This window comes from Pinus tabuliformis, chromosome 4_1, assembly GCF_031772625.1.
Source record: "Pinus tabuliformis cultivar Carrire ecotype Pingquan chromosome 4_1, CPIR1, whole genome shotgun sequence".
In the NCBI taxonomy this organism is placed as follows: Eukaryota; Viridiplantae; Streptophyta; class Pinopsida; order Pinales; family Pinaceae; genus Pinus; species Pinus tabuliformis.
In genome coordinates this window covers 176,306,648-176,329,159 of record NC_142303.1, presented here as the reverse complement: position 1 = coordinate 176,329,159, position 22,512 = coordinate 176,306,648, and the positions used below count along the sequence as shown (strand labels likewise).

Sequence of the window (22,512 nt, the reverse complement as noted above, 5' to 3'; positions counted from 1 at the left end):
TCAGGGGGAGGCATTGCTAGAGCACATTCCTCGCTAAGAGGGAGTGTTGATTTCTGGTAGCAATGGATGTGCTCTAAGTCTCATATTTTGCAGGGAGGCTTAGGCACATGTATTCCAAAGAACCCAAAAAACGTTTTGGGAAATTCCACTAGAGACAATTTTATTAAAATAATTAATTATTTTTAATGGGTCCCTAAGTCTAAACTTAGGAAATTAAAATAATTAAGGGGTATTAATCTAACTGTGGGTGTAACGTCTAGAAGAAGGCGAGAATCAAGCATAAATGATCTTAGCCATTGATTAGCTTCTAATATGGGACGTTGAATGTCAACGAGAATATTATTTAAGGAGGCTCGAGGGTCATTTGGAAAACACACATAGAGAGTTCAGAAGATCAAATTTCTGAAGCAGAGCAGCGGTCGGTGAGAAATTCGAAGTGAGATTTTGCAGTGAGGGGAAGGGATAGTATCCGAAGGGAAATCTTTCCTGGTCGGAGAATACTCAACAGAGAAGGCAGAGGGAAATCGAGCAGTGGTAGCACAGAGCCAAAGGGGATGACTCAGAGCTACGCAAGACCACGCAGAGGCAGTGTAGGTTGACGCAGAGGCAACGTAGAAGCTGAAAGGAAGTCCGAAAATTTGCTGAAAGAATCGATTTCAGAATCCGAGAGACAGGGTGTGAGACCGGGAGGCAGAAATCGAAGTTCCTGGGCAGCAAATCGATCAGCTAGAGGAGTGATGTTGTCCCTAGAGGGTTTGAGGCTGGGCTGACGCAGACACTGCGCAGAGACAACATAGAGGCAGCCAGGGGCAGTGATTCAAGGGTTGGATCAGCCAAGATTTCCAGTGATAGTGTGAGGTAATCTCACCAATCTCTCTGTCAATGATATTCCTTGTAACTGGATTGCTAGGAAGGCATCTAGAAGTTGTATTCAAAAATTACTACTGCTTAATAATAAAACCCTCAGAACTGTTGCACGGGTTTTACTGCATTGGATTTTTCCAGGGAATTTTGTCCAAAAACAATTGTCACTTGTGTTATATTTTCTTTCATGCTAAGTTTCTTGTTTCCGCATATAATTTAATTAAGTGAAGGTTGTAGTGTATTAAGTTTGATATTTGTTGTAGGAAGCAGTAAATAATTTGTTCAGTAATTAACAAATAGGAGAAGCTTAATCAGTCGCTGCAGTAGAGATTCGAGTTTAGAAATTTTCACATACCTCCCTAGTTAAGAGGGAGTGTTGAATTTGTAGCTATGGTCGGTCTTCATAATGTACATTTGGTCACTTGATGTAATAGTGTTTATCATTGTAAAGCATATTTATAAATGCTCAAATCAAAGGAAAAATTATTTTGAGTCAAAATCCCATTGCCACTTTTAAAAGATGAAAATTTGAATTTTCTGAAATGTAAATTTTGGCTCCAGAAGTGACAAGTCGGCCCTGGCCACGAGACATGTCCATTCACCCAACACAGACTACTATATAACAGAAAAACCCCACGAGGGGGAAAACCCAACCAACTTCTCTTCTTATAGAATCAAATCAAAGTGAGAAACCCAAGACCCAAAATCCATGACAAAGACCTCCCACAAGACCCAAGTCAACCCTCCTTCAAACGTTCCTCAACCAAGTCAAATCCAACCAAGTCAACAATGATCAAAGCTCTCCAAATCTAGTCAAACTCTGATTTTCAACCCTACAACTAATCTGAAATTTTTTGCCCCTACAACTACTTAAAATTTTCCCATGTGTGGCAGAATTAGGGCTCAAGATCACAAAATTTACCTTCTTAGACCTTCATTTTCTCTCCTTTGACTTTCACTCTTCTTTCCTTGCCTTTTTCGCTTGTCTTCTTGCCTTTTTCTTGGACACAAATCGAAGTTGCTTGATGGTGCTACAATGAGGTCGAACTCTTCTCTATATATACACATCTAGGAGGTTGAATTTGTCCCTTCCAGGATCGACTTGTCCAGGCAAGGTCGACTTGGTCTTGTGGGTGACAAAATGACTCTCTTGACTCAAAAAAAAAATCTTCTTTCTTTAAAAATTCCAAATGGGACTTGACTCAAGTAAAATAGATTGACTCATGAAAGACTTTCTTTTGACTCAATAAACCCTAGAATCATGAAGAACATGCTTAACTAAGAAAATAATAATAATAATAATTTCTTTTTCTTATTTTTGTTTTTTACATGAAATATGTATTGATACAAGTACAATGATAAATATAGAGAACGAACCTAGTTACATCTTCCAACAAAGGAAGAGTTGGTTGGTGTGGGTGAGACAGTTCTAGATAAAGATCTGGTGAATTTTGCTCTATTGGGTTTCACCAAGTCGTGGCAAGCCTTCACAGATGGGATATGTGCCCAAGAAAACTTTCCAAATTGGGAGTGTTTGTGGGGTGACTATGTCTAAGAGGAGATTCACAAACAAGCTCAAGCTGGATCTCATGTTAAGAGCAAGGAAGATGAAGAAAATTTTGCTCTAGCCAGTAAAGGGACCAAATCCAAGGGTAAAAAGAGCAGTGGTGGTGGTGAGCCAAGTTCTAAGGGAGATAAGAAGAAAAAGGATCTCAGCAATATCAAGTGTTTCTTGTGCCTCCAATTTGGCCATTATGCTACTAAATTCCCTAACAAGAAGAAAGGGTCCAAGGAGGACGAAGTAGCAGCCTTTGTAGAGATAAATGAGTTATCTTCTCATTTTGAGGAGTTTTCACTCATTTCCTATATGGAAAGTTCAGTGGCTACCAGTTTATGGTATGTGGACAATGGTGCATTATGTCATATGACAGGAAATAAGAAGTGCTTCAGCAAATTGTCATAGAAGAACATGCATTTCGATATTGTGATGGGAGACAATGGAAAGCACCGAGTTGAGGGTACTAGTACAGTTCGTTTTGAGAGGGAATCTGAAAACCCCCCCTATCTTAGAGATGTTCTTTACGTACTGAGACTCAAGAAGAATCTCGTTTCCATTTCAGCATTGGAGGATAAGGGGTATGAGGTGACCTTCAAACAAGGTAGGGTTTCTATAAAACCCTCGGACTCTGAGGTGCTGAAGCGGATTGGGGTCAGGCACAAGAGCTTGTACAGATTACAATTTGAGACAATTGTAGCATTAACTAGCAGAGGTGGTCATGACTCAGACAATGAGCTTGGAGAGTTGTGGCATAGGCGCATGGGACATCTACACCATGGAGCACTGAAGATTCTTAAGGAGATAGTGACAAATCTACCACAGTGCAGCATGGATCAACAAGACGTATGGAAGGATTGCACAATTGGCAAGTATGCCAAGTTACCTTTTCATAGCAAAGATAGCAAGGCCAAGGGTATGTTGGACCTTGTTCATTTAGATGTATGTGGTCCCTTCTCAATAGTATCCCTTAGTGGGTACAAGTACTATGTCACCTTCATAGATGATCACTTGAGGAAGACCTATATATTTTTCATGAAGAAGACAAATGAGGTATTCTCAAAGTTTCTAGATTTTAAGGCCTTGGTTGAGAACCAGAATGGCAAGAAGATCAAGGTGTTGGGGTCTAACAATGGTGGGGAGTACATCTCAAACGTGTTCAAGGAGTTGTATGCCAAGGAGGGCATCAAGAGGCAGTTGACCACACCATATAATCCTCAACAGAATGGGGTGGAAAAGCACAAGAACAGGGCCATAGTTGGAGCAACCAAAGCCATGTTGCATGATCAGGGACTGCCCAAGTTTGCTTGGGTTGAGGCATGCAATAAAACAATTTTCTTGCAAAATCGGAGCCCACACATAGAGTTGGGGCAAGTTACACTAGAGGAGGCGTTTACAGGGAAGAAATTAGATGTGTCTCATTTTCGCATATTCGGTAGCCTTGTGTACTGCCATATGTCAGGGGAGAAGAGGAACAAGCTAGAGCCCATAGCAGATAAGGGCATCTTCATGGGCTATAGTGAGATATCCAAGGCATACAAGGTGTACATTCCAACACAAAGGAAGATAGTCATTAGAAGAAACATGAAGTTTGAGGAGGAAAGGGCCTTGAAAAAGTCCTTAGAGAATGAGCAGACTATAGTGTAGGAGGAGGAGCAAGAGGCCAAGCCAGTGCCTCAGACCACAGTTGTGCATGGGCAAGATGAGGATGAGAGGGACACGAAATTGGAGGAGGGAGTGGAGCCCACTCAGGCAACGACTCCCAACATTGGGAGAAGGACAGCGAGATGGGAGGATCAATTGATCCAAGAGGCGCAAGAGCAAGTTGGTGCTCCTAGAACATTAGTTCGATAGAGAAGACAACCATAGAGGTACACAAAATATATGGCAATTATGGCGGAGTTGTTGCATGTCGAGCCTTCTAGCTATTAGGAGGCAACCACTCAACAAGTGTGGAGAGATGCCATGGTGGAGAAGTATGCCTCCATGAAGAAGGATGTTTAGGAAGTGGTGTCAAGGCTAGTGGGAAAATTTGTGGTGGGCTCTCGTTGGGTCTACAAGATCAAGCATGGAGCTGATAGGAGTATTGAGAAGTACAAGGAAAGATTCGTCGCTAAGGGGTTCTCGCAGATAGAAGGAGTTGACTACGACAAGACCTTTGCCCCAGTTGCCAGGATTATGTCTATCAATGTGGTTGCAGCTATTCAAGTACAGATGGGGTGGAAGATCCACCATATGGGCATTAAGACAACCTTCCTCAATGGGGTTATTGAGGAGGAGATTTAAATTGAGGAACCGAAGGGATTTGAGACATGCAGCAAATAGACACACATTTGCAATCTCAAGAGAGCCTTATATGGGCTCAAGTAGGTCGTGTAGGCATGGTATGCTCAAATATAAAATTACCTTCAGGGATTGGGCTTCACCAAGAGTGAAGCAGACCCCAACCTCTACCACATTGTTGTTGGAGGTGAGCCGCTTATTTTAATGTTATATGTGGATGATCTGATTTTAACAGGCGCAAATAAGCTCAACCAGGAGTGCAAGAGAGATCTTGTAGATGAGTTTGAGATGAAGGATATGGGGTTGATGCACTATTTCCTTGCGCTAGAGGTTTGGCAGGATGATGGGTAGATCTTCGTGGGACAGGGCAAGTATGCTCTGTTGATTCTGAGGAGGTTTCACATGTAGGATTACAAGCCCATGACCACGCCTCTAGTCACAAACTAGAGGAAGGTCAATACATCTAAATCAAAGTGAGTAGGTCCTACACTTTACAAGCAAATGATTGGGTCACTGATGTATTTGGTGGACACGTGACCAGACATATGTTTTGCATTTAACTCTTTGAGCTAGCTTTTGGTCGAGCCTACCAAAGCACATTGGATAGTTGCTAAGTGTGTGTTATGATATCTCAAGGGGACAATAGAGCATGGATTGTGGTATAGACAGGTTGATGAGTTGAGACTTGAGGACGTCATTGATGCATATTGAGCAAGGAGCTCCACAGAAAGGAAGAGCACATCAGGTTGCACATTCAGTGTTGGATCAACAGTTGTTTCTCAATTCAACAGGAAGCAGAGATCAGCCACATTGAGCCCAACTAAGTTCAAGTACATGGCCGCCAATTTGGCAAGGTGCGAAGTTATTTACTTGAGAAAGTTTCCTGTGGGATTGTTCAGGACAGGGTTGGAGCCTACCATGATAAACTGTGACAATCATAGTTGAATCAAGCTCTTTGGAAATCTAGTGTTTCATGATCGCTCTAAGCACATTGACATACAATATCACCACATTAGAGATATTGTTCAAGAAAGGTAGAAAATACGTACCAACAAAAGAGTAGAAAATAGACATTCTGACCAAGGCTTTGCCAAGAACTAGATTTGTATACCTTTTAGAGAAGTTGCAAGTAGTGCATAACACCTTCCTCTACAACAGGGAGTGTTGATTGGATAGAGAAGTAAGGGTTCTGCTTGTGTAAGTGCTAAGACTAATGGTAGAACCCAGAAGACTACCACTTTAGCAGAATATTAATTTATTTAACTATTTCCTAAAGTTAGACTTGAAAAATTAAAAAATTTTAACTTATGATTTAATCTCAGCCACTGGGAGGAAGATTAGGGTTGGGATCTAAATTATAAGAAGATGTGGAGCAAGTTAGTGGCAAGTCAGTTGAGCACAAGTAGTGTGTGTAAGGTCAGTGAAGGAAGAGCTGAGGGTTTTAGAAGTTCACAGTGATAGTGGATCAGAGAAGAAATCAAGTAAGGTTCGAGCTCTTATAGCCCCAGCGCAGTCATACCATCTGCACATGCACACAGGAGAGAAAATTTGTGCTTGCACATGTGCACAGTTTAGCTACTCAGCGCAGGGATTTGCAGATCTAGTGCGCAAGCAGGGGGATCAATTCATCTTGGAAGACTGATTAGTTGTTCTTGTGATAAAAGGGAATTTTCTCCCTTGTAATTCTCAGACGAAAAATCCTTTGCTGAAGAAAATAATAAAGACATAGAGCGTTGCAGGTTTTCCCCAGTGTTGGGGTTTCCTGGTCTTGGATATATCTTGTGTTCTATGTGTTGATGTATTTGTCTTCTGATTGATTTTCCGTTGTGCATGTTAAGTTAGAAAACTCGGTGTATTTGTGATTTAAGTTTCTAGAATATCAGTCATTTGTGTTTCTGGGCTTTTACACTTGGAAGATTGTGAATCAGTTTACTGGGTTTTAGGGAAATCTAACAAAAACACTCACTAGTCTTTCAATGTCCATTTCCCTGTTCTAGATACCATGGTCATGGCTTAGCAGATTGATTTTGACTTTAACATATCTAAACTAGCAGTTAATATCCTTTAGCAGTATTGTATGTTTCCTCATGAAATACAACTTAAATCACTATTTGATATTCAAAGACATATAGAAATGATGAATAGCCCCTACATGAAAGACAAAGCCACCACCAAAACCCACAGAATAACTGACATAACTTTGATAATCTATCAATATGAATGTTCATTGCTTTCAAGAGGATAGTGTCAATATGACAAAATACCAAATTAACGTGCAACTAGACTGATAGCAATTGTTTCTCTCCAGGTAAACAATGAAAATAAAATACATGCACTGGAGATCACCTGTTTTATCCTTTTGGTGGCTTGTCTATTGAAAGAATATACAATCATCAGTGACAAATATTTGTACAGACATTGAATTTAAACAAAGTTGAACAAAGGGATTGTGGATATAGAGAGAAAAATAGAAAATTCTTACCAGTCAGCAAGAAAAGAGCCAGATGAACAAATTACAACCTATTACACAAGATATGATCATCTTGGAGCTTGTTCTGAGCCTTGGTTGCTAGTTGATGGACCAGCAACCACAGCAGGCACTGCTCCATTTTCTGAAGGTGGGCTAACCCCCCATTTTCCTTCAGACTCAGATGGTTCAAGTACTTGAACTGCTCCATCAGACAATCCAATGGCAAACTGATTTGGTTCATGAGGGTGTGCAGCAACAACCAAGGGTAAAGAGGTAGAACTGTATAATGACAGAATAACATATCAATTCTATTTATGATAATCAGTCATCTACATATCAGAAACAAGCCATTCACAAATCCTACATACCTGCTAGTCCCTGGACTTAAATAGGCGGTTGGGGCTATGCGGCATCTTAACCTAAGTATTTCAGCATCATATACACCAATATTACCATCACTGAATGTCGCATAAATAAGTTGCCTATTACATGAATATGTTGCATACAATATTGGTGCTGAAAGAGCATCTTGTGGCACCCACTGCACATGGCCAGTTGAAAGGGAATTAATCAATTACACGTTTTCCATTTAACTTTTTTGAAAAAAAAATAAGAATAAAAGTAAGTTCAAAGTGTAACTTTAAATAAGAAAAACGGGTAAATTAGTATGCCAGTACATATTATAAGTCATTTTGAAGTTTGAACAGACTATCAACACTAGATTTTGATACCAAACATTAAACATGAGAGCAATATAAAACTATGAAAAACTTTACAGCACATTTAATGGAGTAACTTGCTCCTATTTACACCATTTCTCTTCATACTAGGTCAATTATGCTATAACCTAATGCCATAACTTATTAGTGAGAATTCTATTATTACCTGGCATTGTCGTTCTAATTTATAGGCATCATATATGGCAAGTTGTGTTTCATGCACAACAAGTATATGAAGCTGGTCAGAATGAAATTGAACTTGTGTATCACCAGAAACTGTCTTTCCAACTGGCATCTGGATAGTCTTCGACTTACGCTTTTCCCATGTCTCTGTGTTCCATACACACAGCTGCAAAGACAATTTTCTTTAAACATCAAGTTTTCATCAGAGAACTTACAAGCTTATAAATGTTAGCACACATACCTGTGCATCTGCACCTGAAGACACTAGAATGTTCTGCGTACTGGAAAAGGCAAGACCTGTAATTCTCTTCTGATGTCCTTTCAACTTAGTTTTAACCTGGCACCAATCGAGAAAAGCTATTATTAACATGGCTTACTGCATCTACATTTTTAAACTGAGGGAATATGATGTTGAATGCAAATAGTGAGTAGATGTGCCATTATCAAGAAATTTAGAAAATATGGCTATGCTAGCAAAGTTTTGTTTGTCAACACTCTGATTGTAGAATGTAAACTATCTCTACATGGTAAAACTTGAAGTTTTAAATTTATCTACCTTCAATCAAAACTGAATGCATGATGTCACAACATAAAATTTTAACACATACCTCATCTACCCTAACATTGTATATGTGGATAGTTGAATCTTCCATTCCAATAGCTATGATATTGTTATCCTGTGGATGGAATGCTAAGAACGTTGATGCTGGGGGTGGGGGCATGAAAGTAGTCATAACCTGAAAATTCCAAAAGGTTGTGAGGTGAATACATAAGCAAGTTCATTTTTTTGCATACAGTAAGCATTCATACGAACATAGCTTATGATAAGCTCATCAATCAGAACAATAAATAAATGAGAGTTTCAATGCCTAAATAAGTTCCTCAAGCAGTTTTTTGTTTACCTTAAATGTCATCATGTTGAATAAAGATACTTTTCCGCCCGATGCTGACATGACATATGAGTCATTCTTTGACAGAGCTATGCATGGAACAGCCTCTTCTGGATTTATATCAGCTATATCATTGGTCATGAGAAGACCACTGGTTGGTTGCCAGCGCTGTGGATGAACACTTGCAGTTGCCTGGATATTAACAAAACATATTTCAGCAATCTCTTCAACACTGCTAATCTCAAATATTAGACACACAAAACATCCATTGTATTTTATTGACCAGAGACCTTGCCACTGGGATTCTGCTCACTGCGGTTCCATTTCCATAATTTATGCACTGCATTAGATCCAAGAGCTAGTAATCCGACTCCAGAATTTGTGTATAGAAGCCGTGAAACCTACACAAATAGAAGTTTCCCATGCAATTGAGCAAAAAATATTACTTGGAAATGTTATAGCTTCTGACATAAGGGAGTTTTCTGGAGAATATGGATAGTTAAAGCACACCTTGCTTGCAGGCTCTGCTGCATTCTCCGGCAATGTTATACACCGACATTGGATAGAATCAGTAATTTCAGTCAGCTTCCATATTTTAGTTTTCTCAGATAAATCATCTGATAACCTTAGTTTCTCTGAACTCTTTGCTGGATCAACTCCATTCTGCCAGATAAGGAACACCAAATATAAAAACCCTACCATGATAGAATGCAACAGTAAACTGTGAAATGCAAAATAATATCAGTTCACTTGAGATGGTGATGTTCTATAACACCTCTCTCAATGAGATATCCTGCCTTCAATGCTAAGACATTTCAAAGGACAAACTCTTGTTCCACTTTTCATACTACAGTCTTACAATTCCAGAAACAATATTGGCTGAGGAGGTTCTCTCAATGCGCTCCATTCTTCCAGTGGCTGGACTCGAAGTTGCACTTGCTGCAACAATGGGAATACCGCCAGGCATCTGAATGACCAGTTACAACATGGCTAGAGTCAGAACACTTTTTTCTGTTGCAGTGATCCGGCATGCATATAAGGTGGGAAAATAATTATAAAAAAATTAACCTTAATTGCAGCTGCATCAATGTGTGCCCTTGATGGCAAATCAAAGGTCCTATTCTCCATTGTTTTAAGTAATTTCTGTCCATCTGCATTAGCAAGAATCTTGATTCCATTTACTGTGGTCACTGCAAGAAGAGATCCTTCCTTGTTGAATCTTAGACGAGGCAGGTTCTGGAATTCATGAAAGCAAATACCATTTCAACATTGTCAGAAGCAGCTAAATCATATAAAGAACACTTCTGTAGTCAAAATAATTGCAACTACAAATAAGGAATAAACAGAAGTTCCCACCAGTAGACCACCCTCAGCATCACAACTCGTAAGCATATTGGTACTGTCCATATCCCAAAACTTTATCAGGTGTTCATCCCCCACAGCTAAAAAATGGTTCTGGGTTGTATCAAACTGCACAACACCTGAACTCTTCTTCCTAAGCCCGGAATATGTTCTCTTAATTGCTCCTTCACTTTCATTCCATTCAACTAGGAAGGATTCTCCTTCTTTGCTTGTGCCACAAGAAAATAACCTAGACACAACAAAGGAAACCCAAATTAAATGTTAGTTTATAAAATGTTTTTCATTTTGTTACTTGGTTAGTATAGGCTAGCGAAGCAGGACTTGCCAAAACATCTGAAATGTTGAAGACTGTATTATTTTAAGTTTGTAAATGTAGCATTTTTGAAAATCATCAGTAGGCGATCATTTGTCCATATAAGCTAATCCGTCTAATTGAGAATGAGAATAAAATGACAACACACAAAGAAATCGAGAGACTACATCAAATAAAAAAAATGATCTTGTAGTATACAAAGGGTATAAACAGGGTAATAGAAGTAGTAATAGCATAACAACTATACAATAAAAAGTATTCATGAAGAAGAATCATCACCATTCAATAGGCATACCACCACTTTATAAATATAATATGTCCTATTGCCATTTTACCAGACAGCAGAAACGGAACACAATATGGGAGACAACAATTTAATGAGAAACAGGAACCAAAGAATTAAGGGGTAAGAAATGGTTCCCTTTGCTCTATGCATATTATGTTCATAAAAATAGTTTAGAGAATCCATGATAGAGTTTTGTAACTCCAATGATCATATATTGTATATATTAGGTGCTACTATTAGAATTTTTAATAAAATGCTTTCTTTAACTATTAAATTGGTCAAAATATGCATATGTCATTTTAGACAGAAAAAAGTGAGGCTTGCATAAAGTAACCACCATGAGCTAGGTCTCTATAGAACCTAGCTACCTAGTAAGCTTTAACAGCAAATGCAGAAATGTCATCCAAGTTGGAATACCAGTACATCAAAGTTATCTCTAATTTCATCCAAAATTAGGGAAACTTGGCCTATACAGTTTCTCAAACCATCATGCAACAACGGGAATTATGCCCGTATCAGACAATGGGTCTGTATGAGAGGAAAGTTTTCAGCAGCTGGAACATCCACTTAGTGGTGCACCAATTCTGAAAACTGTAGGTACAACCAAGGATTTCATGGCAATTTTGCAAACATAGGCATTGGCATACTATCGGTGAGCGTCCAGGAAAAGATAAAATTGTAAAAATCGAGATAAAATCAGTAAAATCGGCAAACATCGGCAAAATATAAAAAATAAAAATAAAAATACCAAAATATTTTTTTTCAGTTTTTTTTAGCATCTAAAGCATCCACAACATAAAATAAATGCATTGACACGTAAATATGAAAAGAAAATTAATATATAAGATGTATAAGATGTTTTGTCCTACATCACACATAACAGTGAATAATGTCTTGAATCCTGAGCTCCGACTCTGCCTCAAAATATCAACAAAAAATATAATAAATGTATCTCATATCATGAGTCACATAAAATGAAATTAGATATGTAAACCACTAATTTCTAACTAATGATTTCCTCTTCCCCTTTGGCAAGGAAATGTAATGGTTTTTCCCAAGGCCCTTGGGCTGGCATTGGACTTTGATGTCCTCTAGAAGTAGGAGGAGGTAGACTACATCATCTATTGGTGACCATGCTAGGTGGTGTCACCTCCTCCCCATGTTGCGCCCCCTCCTCCTCCTCTACCTCTCTCTCCCTTGCAGCTGCTACCTCCTCCATTGCCTCCTCTAACCAATTAAGGGCCAATTCCATGACAAGCCTCCCGGCTTCAACCCTCCATGCAGTAGTGGTGTCTATCCCATCCAATGAGATGGCCTCCACGTCAGGTGTCTTTTGAAGTTGCCTCACCCACAATTGGAGATTGTAGTAAACGTAGACCATGTCATTAAGGCACTGGGACTCCAACCTGTTGAGGGTCATAATTTAAAAATTAATAATTATAAAAATAATAAGTTATAATTTGTAATGAATTCAAACAATTAATTTGAAATTTTTAACCCGTTGCACTTCTTGATGTGTATTTTTTCATATACAATCCAGTTGTGCTCACATCCAGAGGAGCTACATGTTTGGTTGAGCACTCGAATGGCAACCCTTCGGAGATTGGGTACTTTACCACCATAGCTTGTCCACCACACATCTACAACAAATAAGAAAAATATAATAAAAAAATTGAAATTTAAAAGTTGAAGAAAAGTATGAAGAGACAATGAAATTTGAAGCAAGCTAAAAGTAAAGCTTACCTAGCATTTTGGTCTTCCTATCAACGATAGCCATGTCAAAGCTAAATGTGCCACCTTCCATCTCGTATATCTTCATTTCTTTAGAAATTTTTTCACGTTCTGTTGGACATGACACCATCTTCTAAACACAGGTAAAGAATCCATCCATGACCTCAGCATCGAATTTGAAACCAGAGGAGTAAGAAAATGCAAGGTTCAAGTAGATCCCCTTAGGATGAATGGGACGATGGAGAGTATTGTTCCATCACTCATTAATCACTCTCCATATCAATTGTCGTTTCTCAAACCTCTCATCCCCCTTATCCTCATAATAGCTACGAATGGATTCTTTGGCCCTATCCATGGCCTCATACAATTAGCCCATTGTGGGGTTGTCTCTATCAACTAATTGAAGAATCTTTACCAAAGGTTCAATAATGGTACACACCTCCTGTTGATTTGGGGTAGCATCGGATGTGCTCTAGCCACGAAAATTGGTGGAGAGGCTAAAGCACATGAGATCTCCAATACCCAGAAATGGTTTGGGCAGATTCTAAATAGTTTGGGAGATTTTAAAATAATTAATATTTTTAATGGAGTTTCTAAGTCTAAACTTAGGGAAAATAAAATATTAATGTGAATTAATATAAAACTATATTAGAAGGGTCCAAAAGTCATTGATCAAGCCAGAGTTAATCTTAGTCGTTGATTAGGGACTTAATCTCGCCCGTTGAATTGTCAAAGAGAAAAGTATAAGAGGAGGCTTGAGGGTCACTTGGAGAACACACCGAGTTGATCAAGAATTCGATTTTCTGGAGCAAGGCTTGCTGAGGAAATCGAAAGAGTGATAAGAGTTGCAGCTGAGGGGCAGTGAATACAGAAGCAGAGAGGGTACCGGGAGCTATAAAAATTTGTCATTTCCCACCCTGGTTTTCAATTTCACCTTATTTTTCCCATATAGTTAAATGCCCTTTCCCATATCCATACATTCAACAACTGAAAAAATAAATTTTTGCTAGAAACACAAATTCTGGAAATTTTACAGAATGCTGGAAAATGCAGAAATAAAAAATCAACAGGTACAAATAGCCATTTAACACATTTAAACACAGTGATTTTTTGTCAATGTGACCCTGGAAAAACCCCCTACAACTCTTGGGGAAAACCAGTTCGAAAGCTTCTTTTATTTCTGGAAAATGCTTTTTACAGTAAGAGAAATATTCAGCAAAAATCAGCAAACAAACTTTTACAACTTATCTCAGCCTTGCTGAAACTCCGCTGTACAGACTTGTTGAAACTCAACCTTGCTGAAACTCCGCCCTGCTGAAACCCCGTTGTACAGACTTGCTAAAACTCAGCCTTGCTGAAACTCCGCCTTGCTGAAACTCCGCTGTACAGACTCGCTGAAACTCAGCCTTGCTGAAACTCCGCTGTACAGACTCGCTGAAACTCAGCCTTGCTGAAACTCCGCCCTGCTGAAACTCCGTTGTACAGACTTGTTGAAACTCCGCCCTACTGAAACTCCGCTGCTGAAACTCTGTTGTACGGACTAGCAGCCTCCTTCTCCTCACTGTCCAGAAATCTCCTTGGCTCTCTTCCTAAATCCAATGGCTGAAATAGATTGAGATCTAGGGCTGAGATTAAATGCTCATTTAAATCTCGATTTCTATTTTTTAGTTCACCCCACTTTAATAAAGACCCACTTAGTCATTTATTTCCAAAGTCACTTTTCCTTTCTAATTTTACATTGACTTTATCAAAGTCACTTTAAAATTAGACTTTAGTAACTTTATCACTTAAAGTCACTTTTAAATTAGATTTGACTTTATAAAAATTATAAAGTCACTTTAGGAGAAAAAATAAATTCTTTTGGACACTTTTCCCTAGGCCAAAGATCAAAGCCTTAGGGAACCACTTGTTCTCTGGTACCAAATTTCAACACTCCCTCTTACCGAGGAAGGTGTTCCTCACCACACCCATCTTGTCTCTGAAGTAGTCATGCTTGCCCCGTGGTAAGGCTTTGGTAAGAATATCTGCAACCTGCTCATCAGTGGGAATATACTCAAGCTTCACAACGCCCTTCTGAACACAGTCTCTGATGAAATGATATTTGATCCCGATATGCTTTGACCTGTCATGAAATACTGGATTCTCCGTGAGTTTAATGCAACTCTGATTATCACAGTAAATCACTGAAGGTCTCAACAGCTGACCAAATAAGCCAAACAACATCTTGCGAAGCCAGATGGCCTCACAACTAGCTAGACTGGCTACCATATACTCTGCTTCCACTGAACTCAATGCTACTGACTGCTGCTTCCGGCTTAACCATGACACTACTGCCGAACCCAACCCAAAACAACACCCTGATGTGCTCTTCCTATCAAAAGCACAACCTGCCCAATCAGAATCAGTATAACCTGCCAATCTCACTCCATCCCCCTGCCTGTAGTCCAGACCATAATCCACTATCCCCTGCAAGTACCGCAAAATGTGTTTTGCAGCCACCCAGTGAACCTTCCTAGGCTCACACATAAACTGACTCATCGTGTTGACTGCAAAACAAATATCTAGTCTAGTGTTGACCAAATACATCAAGGAACCAATTAGCTGCCTGTACAATGTGGGATCCACCAACTCGGAATCCGAAGCATGAAGCTTTTTCCAATTGGTAATCATCGGTGTCGACATCGATTTACAATCCTCCATGTGGAATCTGCCAAGGATGTCCACAATATACTTCCCCTGCCCCAGGAAGAAATGCCCCTCCTCCTGCCACACCTCCAAACCCAAAAAGTAATGCATCAAGCCGATGTCCTTCATCTCAAACTCCGCCGCAAGATCTCTCTTGCAATGCTCTATGAGTCTCTCTGCACCTGTAATGACCAAGTCATCCACATACAGCACCAGAATGAGAGGTTCCTCACCTATCACAATATAGTAAAGGTTCGGATCTGCCTCACTCTTTGTGAACCCATCCCCTGCAAGTATGTATCTATCCTGGAGTACCAAGCTCTGGGAGCCTGCTTCAGGCCATAAAGGGCCTTCTTCAGTCTGCACACATGGGACTCCTTCCCATGCACCTCAAAGCTCTGTGGCTGCTCAATGTACACCTCCTCCTGTATGAAGCCATTGAGAAATGCAGTCTTCACATCTATCTGGTGGATCTTCCAACCCATCTCTGCTGCTATCGATATAATGGAGCGGATCGAAGCATATCGAGCCACGGGAGCGAAGGTCTCCTCATAATCAACTCCCTCTACTTGGGAGAACCCTCTAGCCCCAAACCTCACTTTGAATTTCTCAATGTTGCCATCTGCAGCGTGCTTTACCTTGTAAAGCCATCTGGAAGTAACCACGGATTTGCCCTCAGGCCTCGACACCACCTCCCAAACATCATTCTTCATGATAGAAGAATACCCCTCCTGCATGGCCTCTCTCCAGACCTGCTAGCTAGCTGCCTCCTCATAGCTAGAAGGCTCAGAGTCAAGGATGTTGGTAACCATTGCCATATAGCTACAAAACCTCTCAGGTCGTCTACTCTCTTTGACCGGCCTCTTAGGCTCAGCAACAGATGTGGCATCTCTCAAGGTGTCCTGAAGCCACTTGGGCTTCCTCTTACCTGAGCGTACTTCTCCCACTGGAGAATGAAACTCCTCCTCATCATCATCATCAGGAGCCTGAACTCCTGATTGTCTGTTTGCTATCCTCCTGCCTGCACCTGAACCTGTAGAAGTTGAGGTACCATGTGAACTGTCCATCAGTGGACTCCCTAGTGAACTGCTCTGTGGATTGCTCTGCATGTTGCCCGGAGCACCACCCCTCTGGCTCACTGACGGACCTGACATCGTCATAGATGTACCTCTGGATCCTCCTGATCCCTGCCCACTGGATCCCTGCGACTGACTCAACTGCTGCTGAGGGTCTGGCTAATCCAGATACTCTAAGGCCCTGTCCTCCTCAAACTTCACATCCCGCTTGACAACAACTTTCCTCTGTGCAGGAATGTAAATCCAAAAGGCCTTTGAGGTCTCACTGTAGCCCACAAAGATACCCTTCTCTGCGGTGGGCTCTAGTTTGGTCCTCTTCTCCTTGGGTATGTAGGAGTATGTGATGCACCCAAAGATAAGAAAATGACCAATATCAGGCTTCTTCCCAGAAAAACCATCCTCTGGAGTCATGTGCCCCAAGGCACGATGCGGACTCCTGTTCTGCAAATAAATAGTTGTGTTGCAGCCCTCTGCCCACAAGAACAATGGCAACCCCTGATCATGTAACATGGCTTTGGCAGCCCCTACGATGGATCTGTTCTTCCTCTCCGCAACCCCATTCTGCTGGGGGTTGTAAGGAACAGTGAACTCCCTCCTAATGCCTGCCTCCGCACAATAGTCAACAAACTCTCCAAGGGTGTACTCTCCCCCATTGTCCAACCTCAGGGACTTGATCTTCCGACCTGTCTGTGTCTCCACAAGAGCTCTGAACTCCTGAAACCACTTGAAGACCTCACTCTTGGTCTTCAAGAAATAAATCCAAGTCCTCCTGGAGTGATCATCAATGAATAAAACATAGTACTCATATCCACTCAAGGAAACATGAGACATTCGACCGCTCACATTGGAATGAATCAAATCAAGTATCCAAGTCGCTCTGCTGTCACTGCTGGGAAAAGGGGATTTGGCAAACTTGCCCATCGCACATCCTCTGTAAGTATCAAAGTGATCAGTACTGAAATCTGGCACACCTGTAGTGATCTCCCGCAATGTCGTCAAGGCTCCATGATACATATACCCCATCCTGCGGTGCCAAATCTCACACAGCTCAGAACTGCTAGCTCTGCTGTCGGTACTACTGCTCAATGCCAAAAGGGACTGGAATGCAAACTTGTACACCTTTGCATGGCGTACACCTATCACTCTAGCTGAATCAGCTGGAGTGCCCCTGGGATACATCAACACCTGTCCTCCCCTGAACAGTACCTCATATCCTCTGTCCTCCAAAGCTGAGACATATATGAGGTTCTTCCTCATCCCTGGCACATAAAGAACATCTGACACCTTCAAGGGAGGTTTGGACTCCCTTTGAAATGTCAATGTCCCCACACCGACTGCTCTAACAACTCTGTCATCACCGAGTACTACCTCTATATCAGTGCCACTCTCTGAAAGCTCTGAGAAGTACTCACGGACTCCTGCCATGCGACGTGAAGCCCCATTGTCCACATACCAGATACCCGAAGATGCTCCGCTAATCGAGGGAAAAGCATGCTCCCTCTGAACATGTGTGGCAGGTGATCCTGCACTAGAGGACTCATACGCAGTGAACCCAAACTCCCGGTCAAAACGAACTGCAAAGTCCTCAACCTCTGTTGAAGCAGCCACGCTCTGGTTCTTCCCCTTCTTCTTCTTCTCCTCCGGACACACAACTGCATAGTGTCCCATCTTTTGACAATTCCAACACTTCACCTTGGAATAGTCCTTCTGTGTGTTACCCTATTTACCTTTACCTTTGCCTTTGCCCCCACCATTGCTTGTGGAAGCCTGCTTCTTCCCTTTGCCTTTCTTTCCTCCTGCCGACAGTGCTACATCCTCATCCTGCTCAACTGGCTTGGCTGCCCCAAGCTGACCTTTCCTGATCTCTCTCTGAATGCAATCATCTCAAAACCTCTCCCATGTGGGAATGGTCTCACGTGCACAGACCCCATCAGCAAAGTTCATCCATGAACGGGGGAGGTCATTCACTGCAATCCGCACCAACTCAGTGGGTGGAATGTCCTCTCCAACTGCTGCCAACTCATCTCTCACATTAGTAATCTTTGTGTGATATCCAGCTGCACTATCATTACCCATCTTAATAGTCTTTAGCTTCTCCTTCAGGACCATTTTCCGGTTCTCATTGGTACTCTGGTAGAGATTGGACAATGTTGTCCACATTTCATGGGAATTTCTCTTTCCTCTCACATGAGGAATGCAATGGTCTTTGACTCCGTCTCGAATCAGTCTCTTACCCTTGTTTTTTTTATTATACTCAGCCAACTGAGTAGCATCAGTAGGCACAACAACAGGGTTCTGTGTGGTATGCACCATGATGTCCCAGACTTCTGCCTCCTCAAAGATACTCTGCATTCTCTCCTTCCAAACGCTGTAATTTGTATGCCCATCCAGCCTATCCTCCACCCTCAATCCCAATGACACCCTGCTGTCCTAAAACTGAAAAATAGCACTGCTGTAGTAAAGATAAAACTGTTGTTTGTGAAAAATCAGCTTGCTAGAATTTTCTGAGTGAAAAATTAGCAGACTGTAATTTTCCTCCTTGCTATTCCAAACTGCACTTCAGCACTCAAGCTCTGATACCATGTAAAAAATTGTCATTTCCCACCCTGATTTTCAGTTTCACCTTATTTCTCCCATATAGTTAAATGCCCTTTCCCATATCCATACATTCAACAACTGAAAAAATAAATTTTTGCTGAAAACACAAATTCTGGAAATTTTACAGAATGCTGGAAAATGCAGAAATAAAAAATCAGCAGGTACAAACAGCCATTTAACACATTTAAACACAATGATTTCTGGTCAATGTGACCCTGGAAAAACCCCCTACAACTCTTGGAGAAAACCAGTTCGAAAGCTTCTTTTATTTCTGGAAAATGCGTTTTACAGTAAGAGAAATATTCAGCAAAAATCAGCAAGCAAACTTTTACAACTTATCTCCGCCTTGCTGAAACTCCGTTGTACAGACTTGCTGAAACTCAGCCTTGCTGAAACTCCACCCTGCTGAAACTCCGCTATACCGACTTGCTAAAACTCAGCCTTGTTGAAACTCTGCCTTGCTGAAACTCCACTGTACAGACTCGCTGAAACTCAGCCTTGCTGAAACTCCGCCCTGCTGAAACTCCGCTATACAGACTTGCTGAAACTCTGCCCTGCTGAAACTCTGCTACTGAAACTCTGCCGTACGGACTAGCAGCCTCCTCCTCCTCACTGTCCAGAAATCTCCCTGGCTCTCTTGCTCTCCTTCTCTCAATCTGCTCATGAAAGAATTGAATGACCTTTTCCTCCTTTTCCTCCTTTAATCTAACCCTAAGTGACTTTTGGGTGATCCCTAAATCCAATGGCTGAAATAGATTGAGATCTAGGGCTAAGATTAAATGCTCATTTAAATCTCACTTTCTATTTTTTAATACACCCCACTTTAATAAAGACCCACTTAGTCCTTTATTTCCAAAATCACTTTTCCTTTCTAATTTTACATTGACTTTATTAAAGTCACTTTAAAATTAGACTTTAGTAACTTTATCACTTAAAGTCACTTTTAAATTAGATTTGACTTTATAAAAATTATAAAGTCACTTTAGAAGAAAAATTAAATTCTTTTGGACACTTTTCCTTAGGCCAAAGATCAAAGCCTTAGGGAACCCCCTGTCCTCCGGTACCAAATTTCAACAAGAGCATCAACACAAAAGCCGGGAGAGAGGGACATAAAGCAAGCTAGAGGGCACACAGAGCCAGTCACAGCCCACGCAGAGGCGGCGAGGAGCTGCGCAGTGCCAAAGGGAGCTAGCGTGGGTGATGCAGAGGCCTTAGAGGCTGACGTAGTGCCTCCAGAGGCTGACGCAGAGCGAGTTGGGGTGACGTTGGGCTAACGTTGGGCAGTGAATACAAAAGCAGAGAGGCAAAGAGGGTACCGGGAGCATCAGCACAAAAGTCGGGAGAGAGGAACACAGAGCCAGCTAGAGGGCACACAGAGCCAGTCAGGGCCCACGCAGAGGCAGCCAGGAGCTGCGCAGTGCCAGAGAGAGCCAGCGTGGATGACGCAGAGGCCTTAGAGGCTGACGCAAGGTGAGTTGGGGTGACGTTGGGCTGACGCTGGGCCAGAGAGGCTGACGCAGTCCCTAGAGGCAGACATTGGAGATTTCATGGGGCAGATTAGACACTGAGAGCTATGGGATTGTTCATCTCGGGTTTTAGCCGGAATATTTGTCTCCAACTGAGAGGTACTACTACCAAGATCATTCTCTGTTGGGTGAGCCGGTTTGGCACCCAGATTGTATTTTGAAACTGCTTAATAATAAAACCCTCAGATAGCTGCATCGGTTTTCCTGCATTAGGTTTTTCCGGGGACATTGGTCCAAAAACAACGGTGTCACTTGTGTGCTTGTTTTTCCTTCAGTGGATGATCTGTAATGTGTTGAGCATGTACTTGTATTTATTTTCAGTTTTTAGATGGTAAATAACTTATTAATTAAACAGAACAAGTAGAAAGAAATAAATCTGAAAGTACATGAAGGATTTCTAACAATTCGACTTAGAAATTCCAACATGGTATGAAAGCGTGGTTGTAGATCACAGGAGAACTGAGGGCATCAGCCGAGCAGAGCAGCAGCAGCAGAAACAGTTGTCCCGAGTGACAAAGGTTGTTCCTAGCGGAGAAGCAGCAAGGAAGGGGTGACGCAGTGCCTGCGTCATCATGTTTGAGCCAAGACCTGACCTGACCTACACAGTGCCCGGTCATCTTTCTTAGTCAGGAAGGATTGACGCCCGTGGCCATGAGGTGCGGATTTCGCTGGTGCCAGGAGTGCGCAGAGTCTAGAAGCTCTAACCTTCAGTTTGTTGAGGCATAGGAGGTTGTGGGTAAGTTGCGGAGTGAAGCTGGTGGGGCACTGTGGTCAGTACAGTACCTAATAGGGCAAGACCAAGGAGGAGGGAGTTGTTGCCAAAGATTTCTAGCCAAGAAATCTGGATCAGTGGTGCAGTTGCACTAACGATCGGAGTGGGGCATCTTAACATTGGCAGAGGGGTTTCCAGGAGGGAAATCGAGGCTCAGCACACCAATAACTTCCAAAAGGGAAGTAGAGGAGCAGCGAAATGGCAATGAACGAGGTAAGATCAGGACAGACTGGACGGAGCCTCAAACTTCGTAGTCTGGAAAGCCAAAATCTTGTTTGTTCTAGACGGGAATCGTCTCAAGCATTTCGCCTTGAAGACGATAGTGATCACAATTGACCCGGTTGAGAGCGACAAATACGAGGAGGCAATGGCGAGGGCCAAGAGCATCATCCTTGATGGGGTCAAGGACCATGTAGTACCACATATTGCCGAAAAGGAAATGGCAAATGCAATGTGGGAGGCCCTGACGAAATTGTATCAGCATACTTTTGTGCAGAGGAAAATGCTCCTAGAAAATCAGCTACAGTCATACCAAATGCAGAAGGGAGAACAGATCGACACCTTCCTCGGCCGATTGAAGGAGATCCAGGATCAACTGACTTTCATAGGGGTCACGCTGGATGAAGAATTGATGGTCAGGGTAGCCCTGAACACAGTGTCAGAAGACTAGGAGGTGTTTGTCTAGAGCATACTGAGCAGGTCGACCCTTCCAGATTGGGAGGAACTGTGGGCGGCTCTTCGCCAAGAAGAGATCAAAAGGCTAACCAAGGCGAGAAGCAGTGGCAAGGGGGTCAGAATCAAGGCGGAAAAGGTGGATGCTACCCTAGCATTGAGGGAAAGCAAGAGAAATGGAAGAAGAAGGACCTCTCCAAGGTCAAATGCTTCCACTATGGGGAACTGAGTCACTATGCGAGCCAGTGTCCAAGGAAGAAGAGCAAGGGAGAGGCTTCCGAGACTAAGGTTGCACCAATAAGGGCGGAGAAGGAAGTGGAGACAGATGATGACTGTGCCATGAGTGCTCACAAGCCACTTGAGAGGAAGTAGGGAGACATCTAGCTGTAGTCAGACGGATTACAGGCAATGAGGGGAAGGATCCTCGAGGTACCCAGCCTCTTGGACTATACTTTGCTACATGAGCCCCAAAGAGGAGTAGAAGTACTAGCAGATGTCAGTAGAGACGAATGCGGATGGAGCGACAG

General features: G+C 41.9%; 1 protein-coding gene across 2 annotated transcripts in view; it reads right to left on the bottom strand.

The window, feature by feature from the left end:
- Window positions 1-6,879: 6,879 nt before the first annotated feature.
- The window catches only part of LOC149174761 (protein TPR1-like), an 88,897-nt gene continuing 73,264 nt past the window's right edge, over window positions 6,880-22,512 (bottom strand). For both annotated transcript variants that reach the window (XM_089419408.1, XM_089419407.1), the window contains exons 16-26: window positions 10,321-10,555; window positions 10,033-10,200; window positions 9,824-9,931; window positions 9,475-9,627; window positions 9,255-9,365; window positions 8,977-9,156; window positions 8,683-8,811; window positions 8,316-8,411; window positions 8,058-8,240; window positions 7,541-7,713; window positions 6,880-7,451 (exon numbers count right to left, since the gene is read on the bottom strand). In XM_089419408.1, the coding sequence (XP_089275534.1) occupies window positions 7,241-7,451; window positions 7,541-7,713; window positions 8,058-8,240; window positions 8,316-8,411; window positions 8,683-8,811; window positions 8,977-9,156; window positions 9,255-9,365; window positions 9,475-9,627; window positions 9,824-9,931; window positions 10,033-10,200; window positions 10,321-10,555 (1,747 nt within the window). In that variant the 3' untranslated portion in view covers window positions 6,880-7,240. The remainder of the gene's footprint in view (window positions 7,452-7,540; window positions 7,714-8,057; window positions 8,241-8,315; window positions 8,412-8,682; window positions 8,812-8,976; window positions 9,157-9,254; window positions 9,366-9,474; window positions 9,628-9,823; window positions 9,932-10,032; window positions 10,201-10,320; window positions 10,556-22,512) is intronic.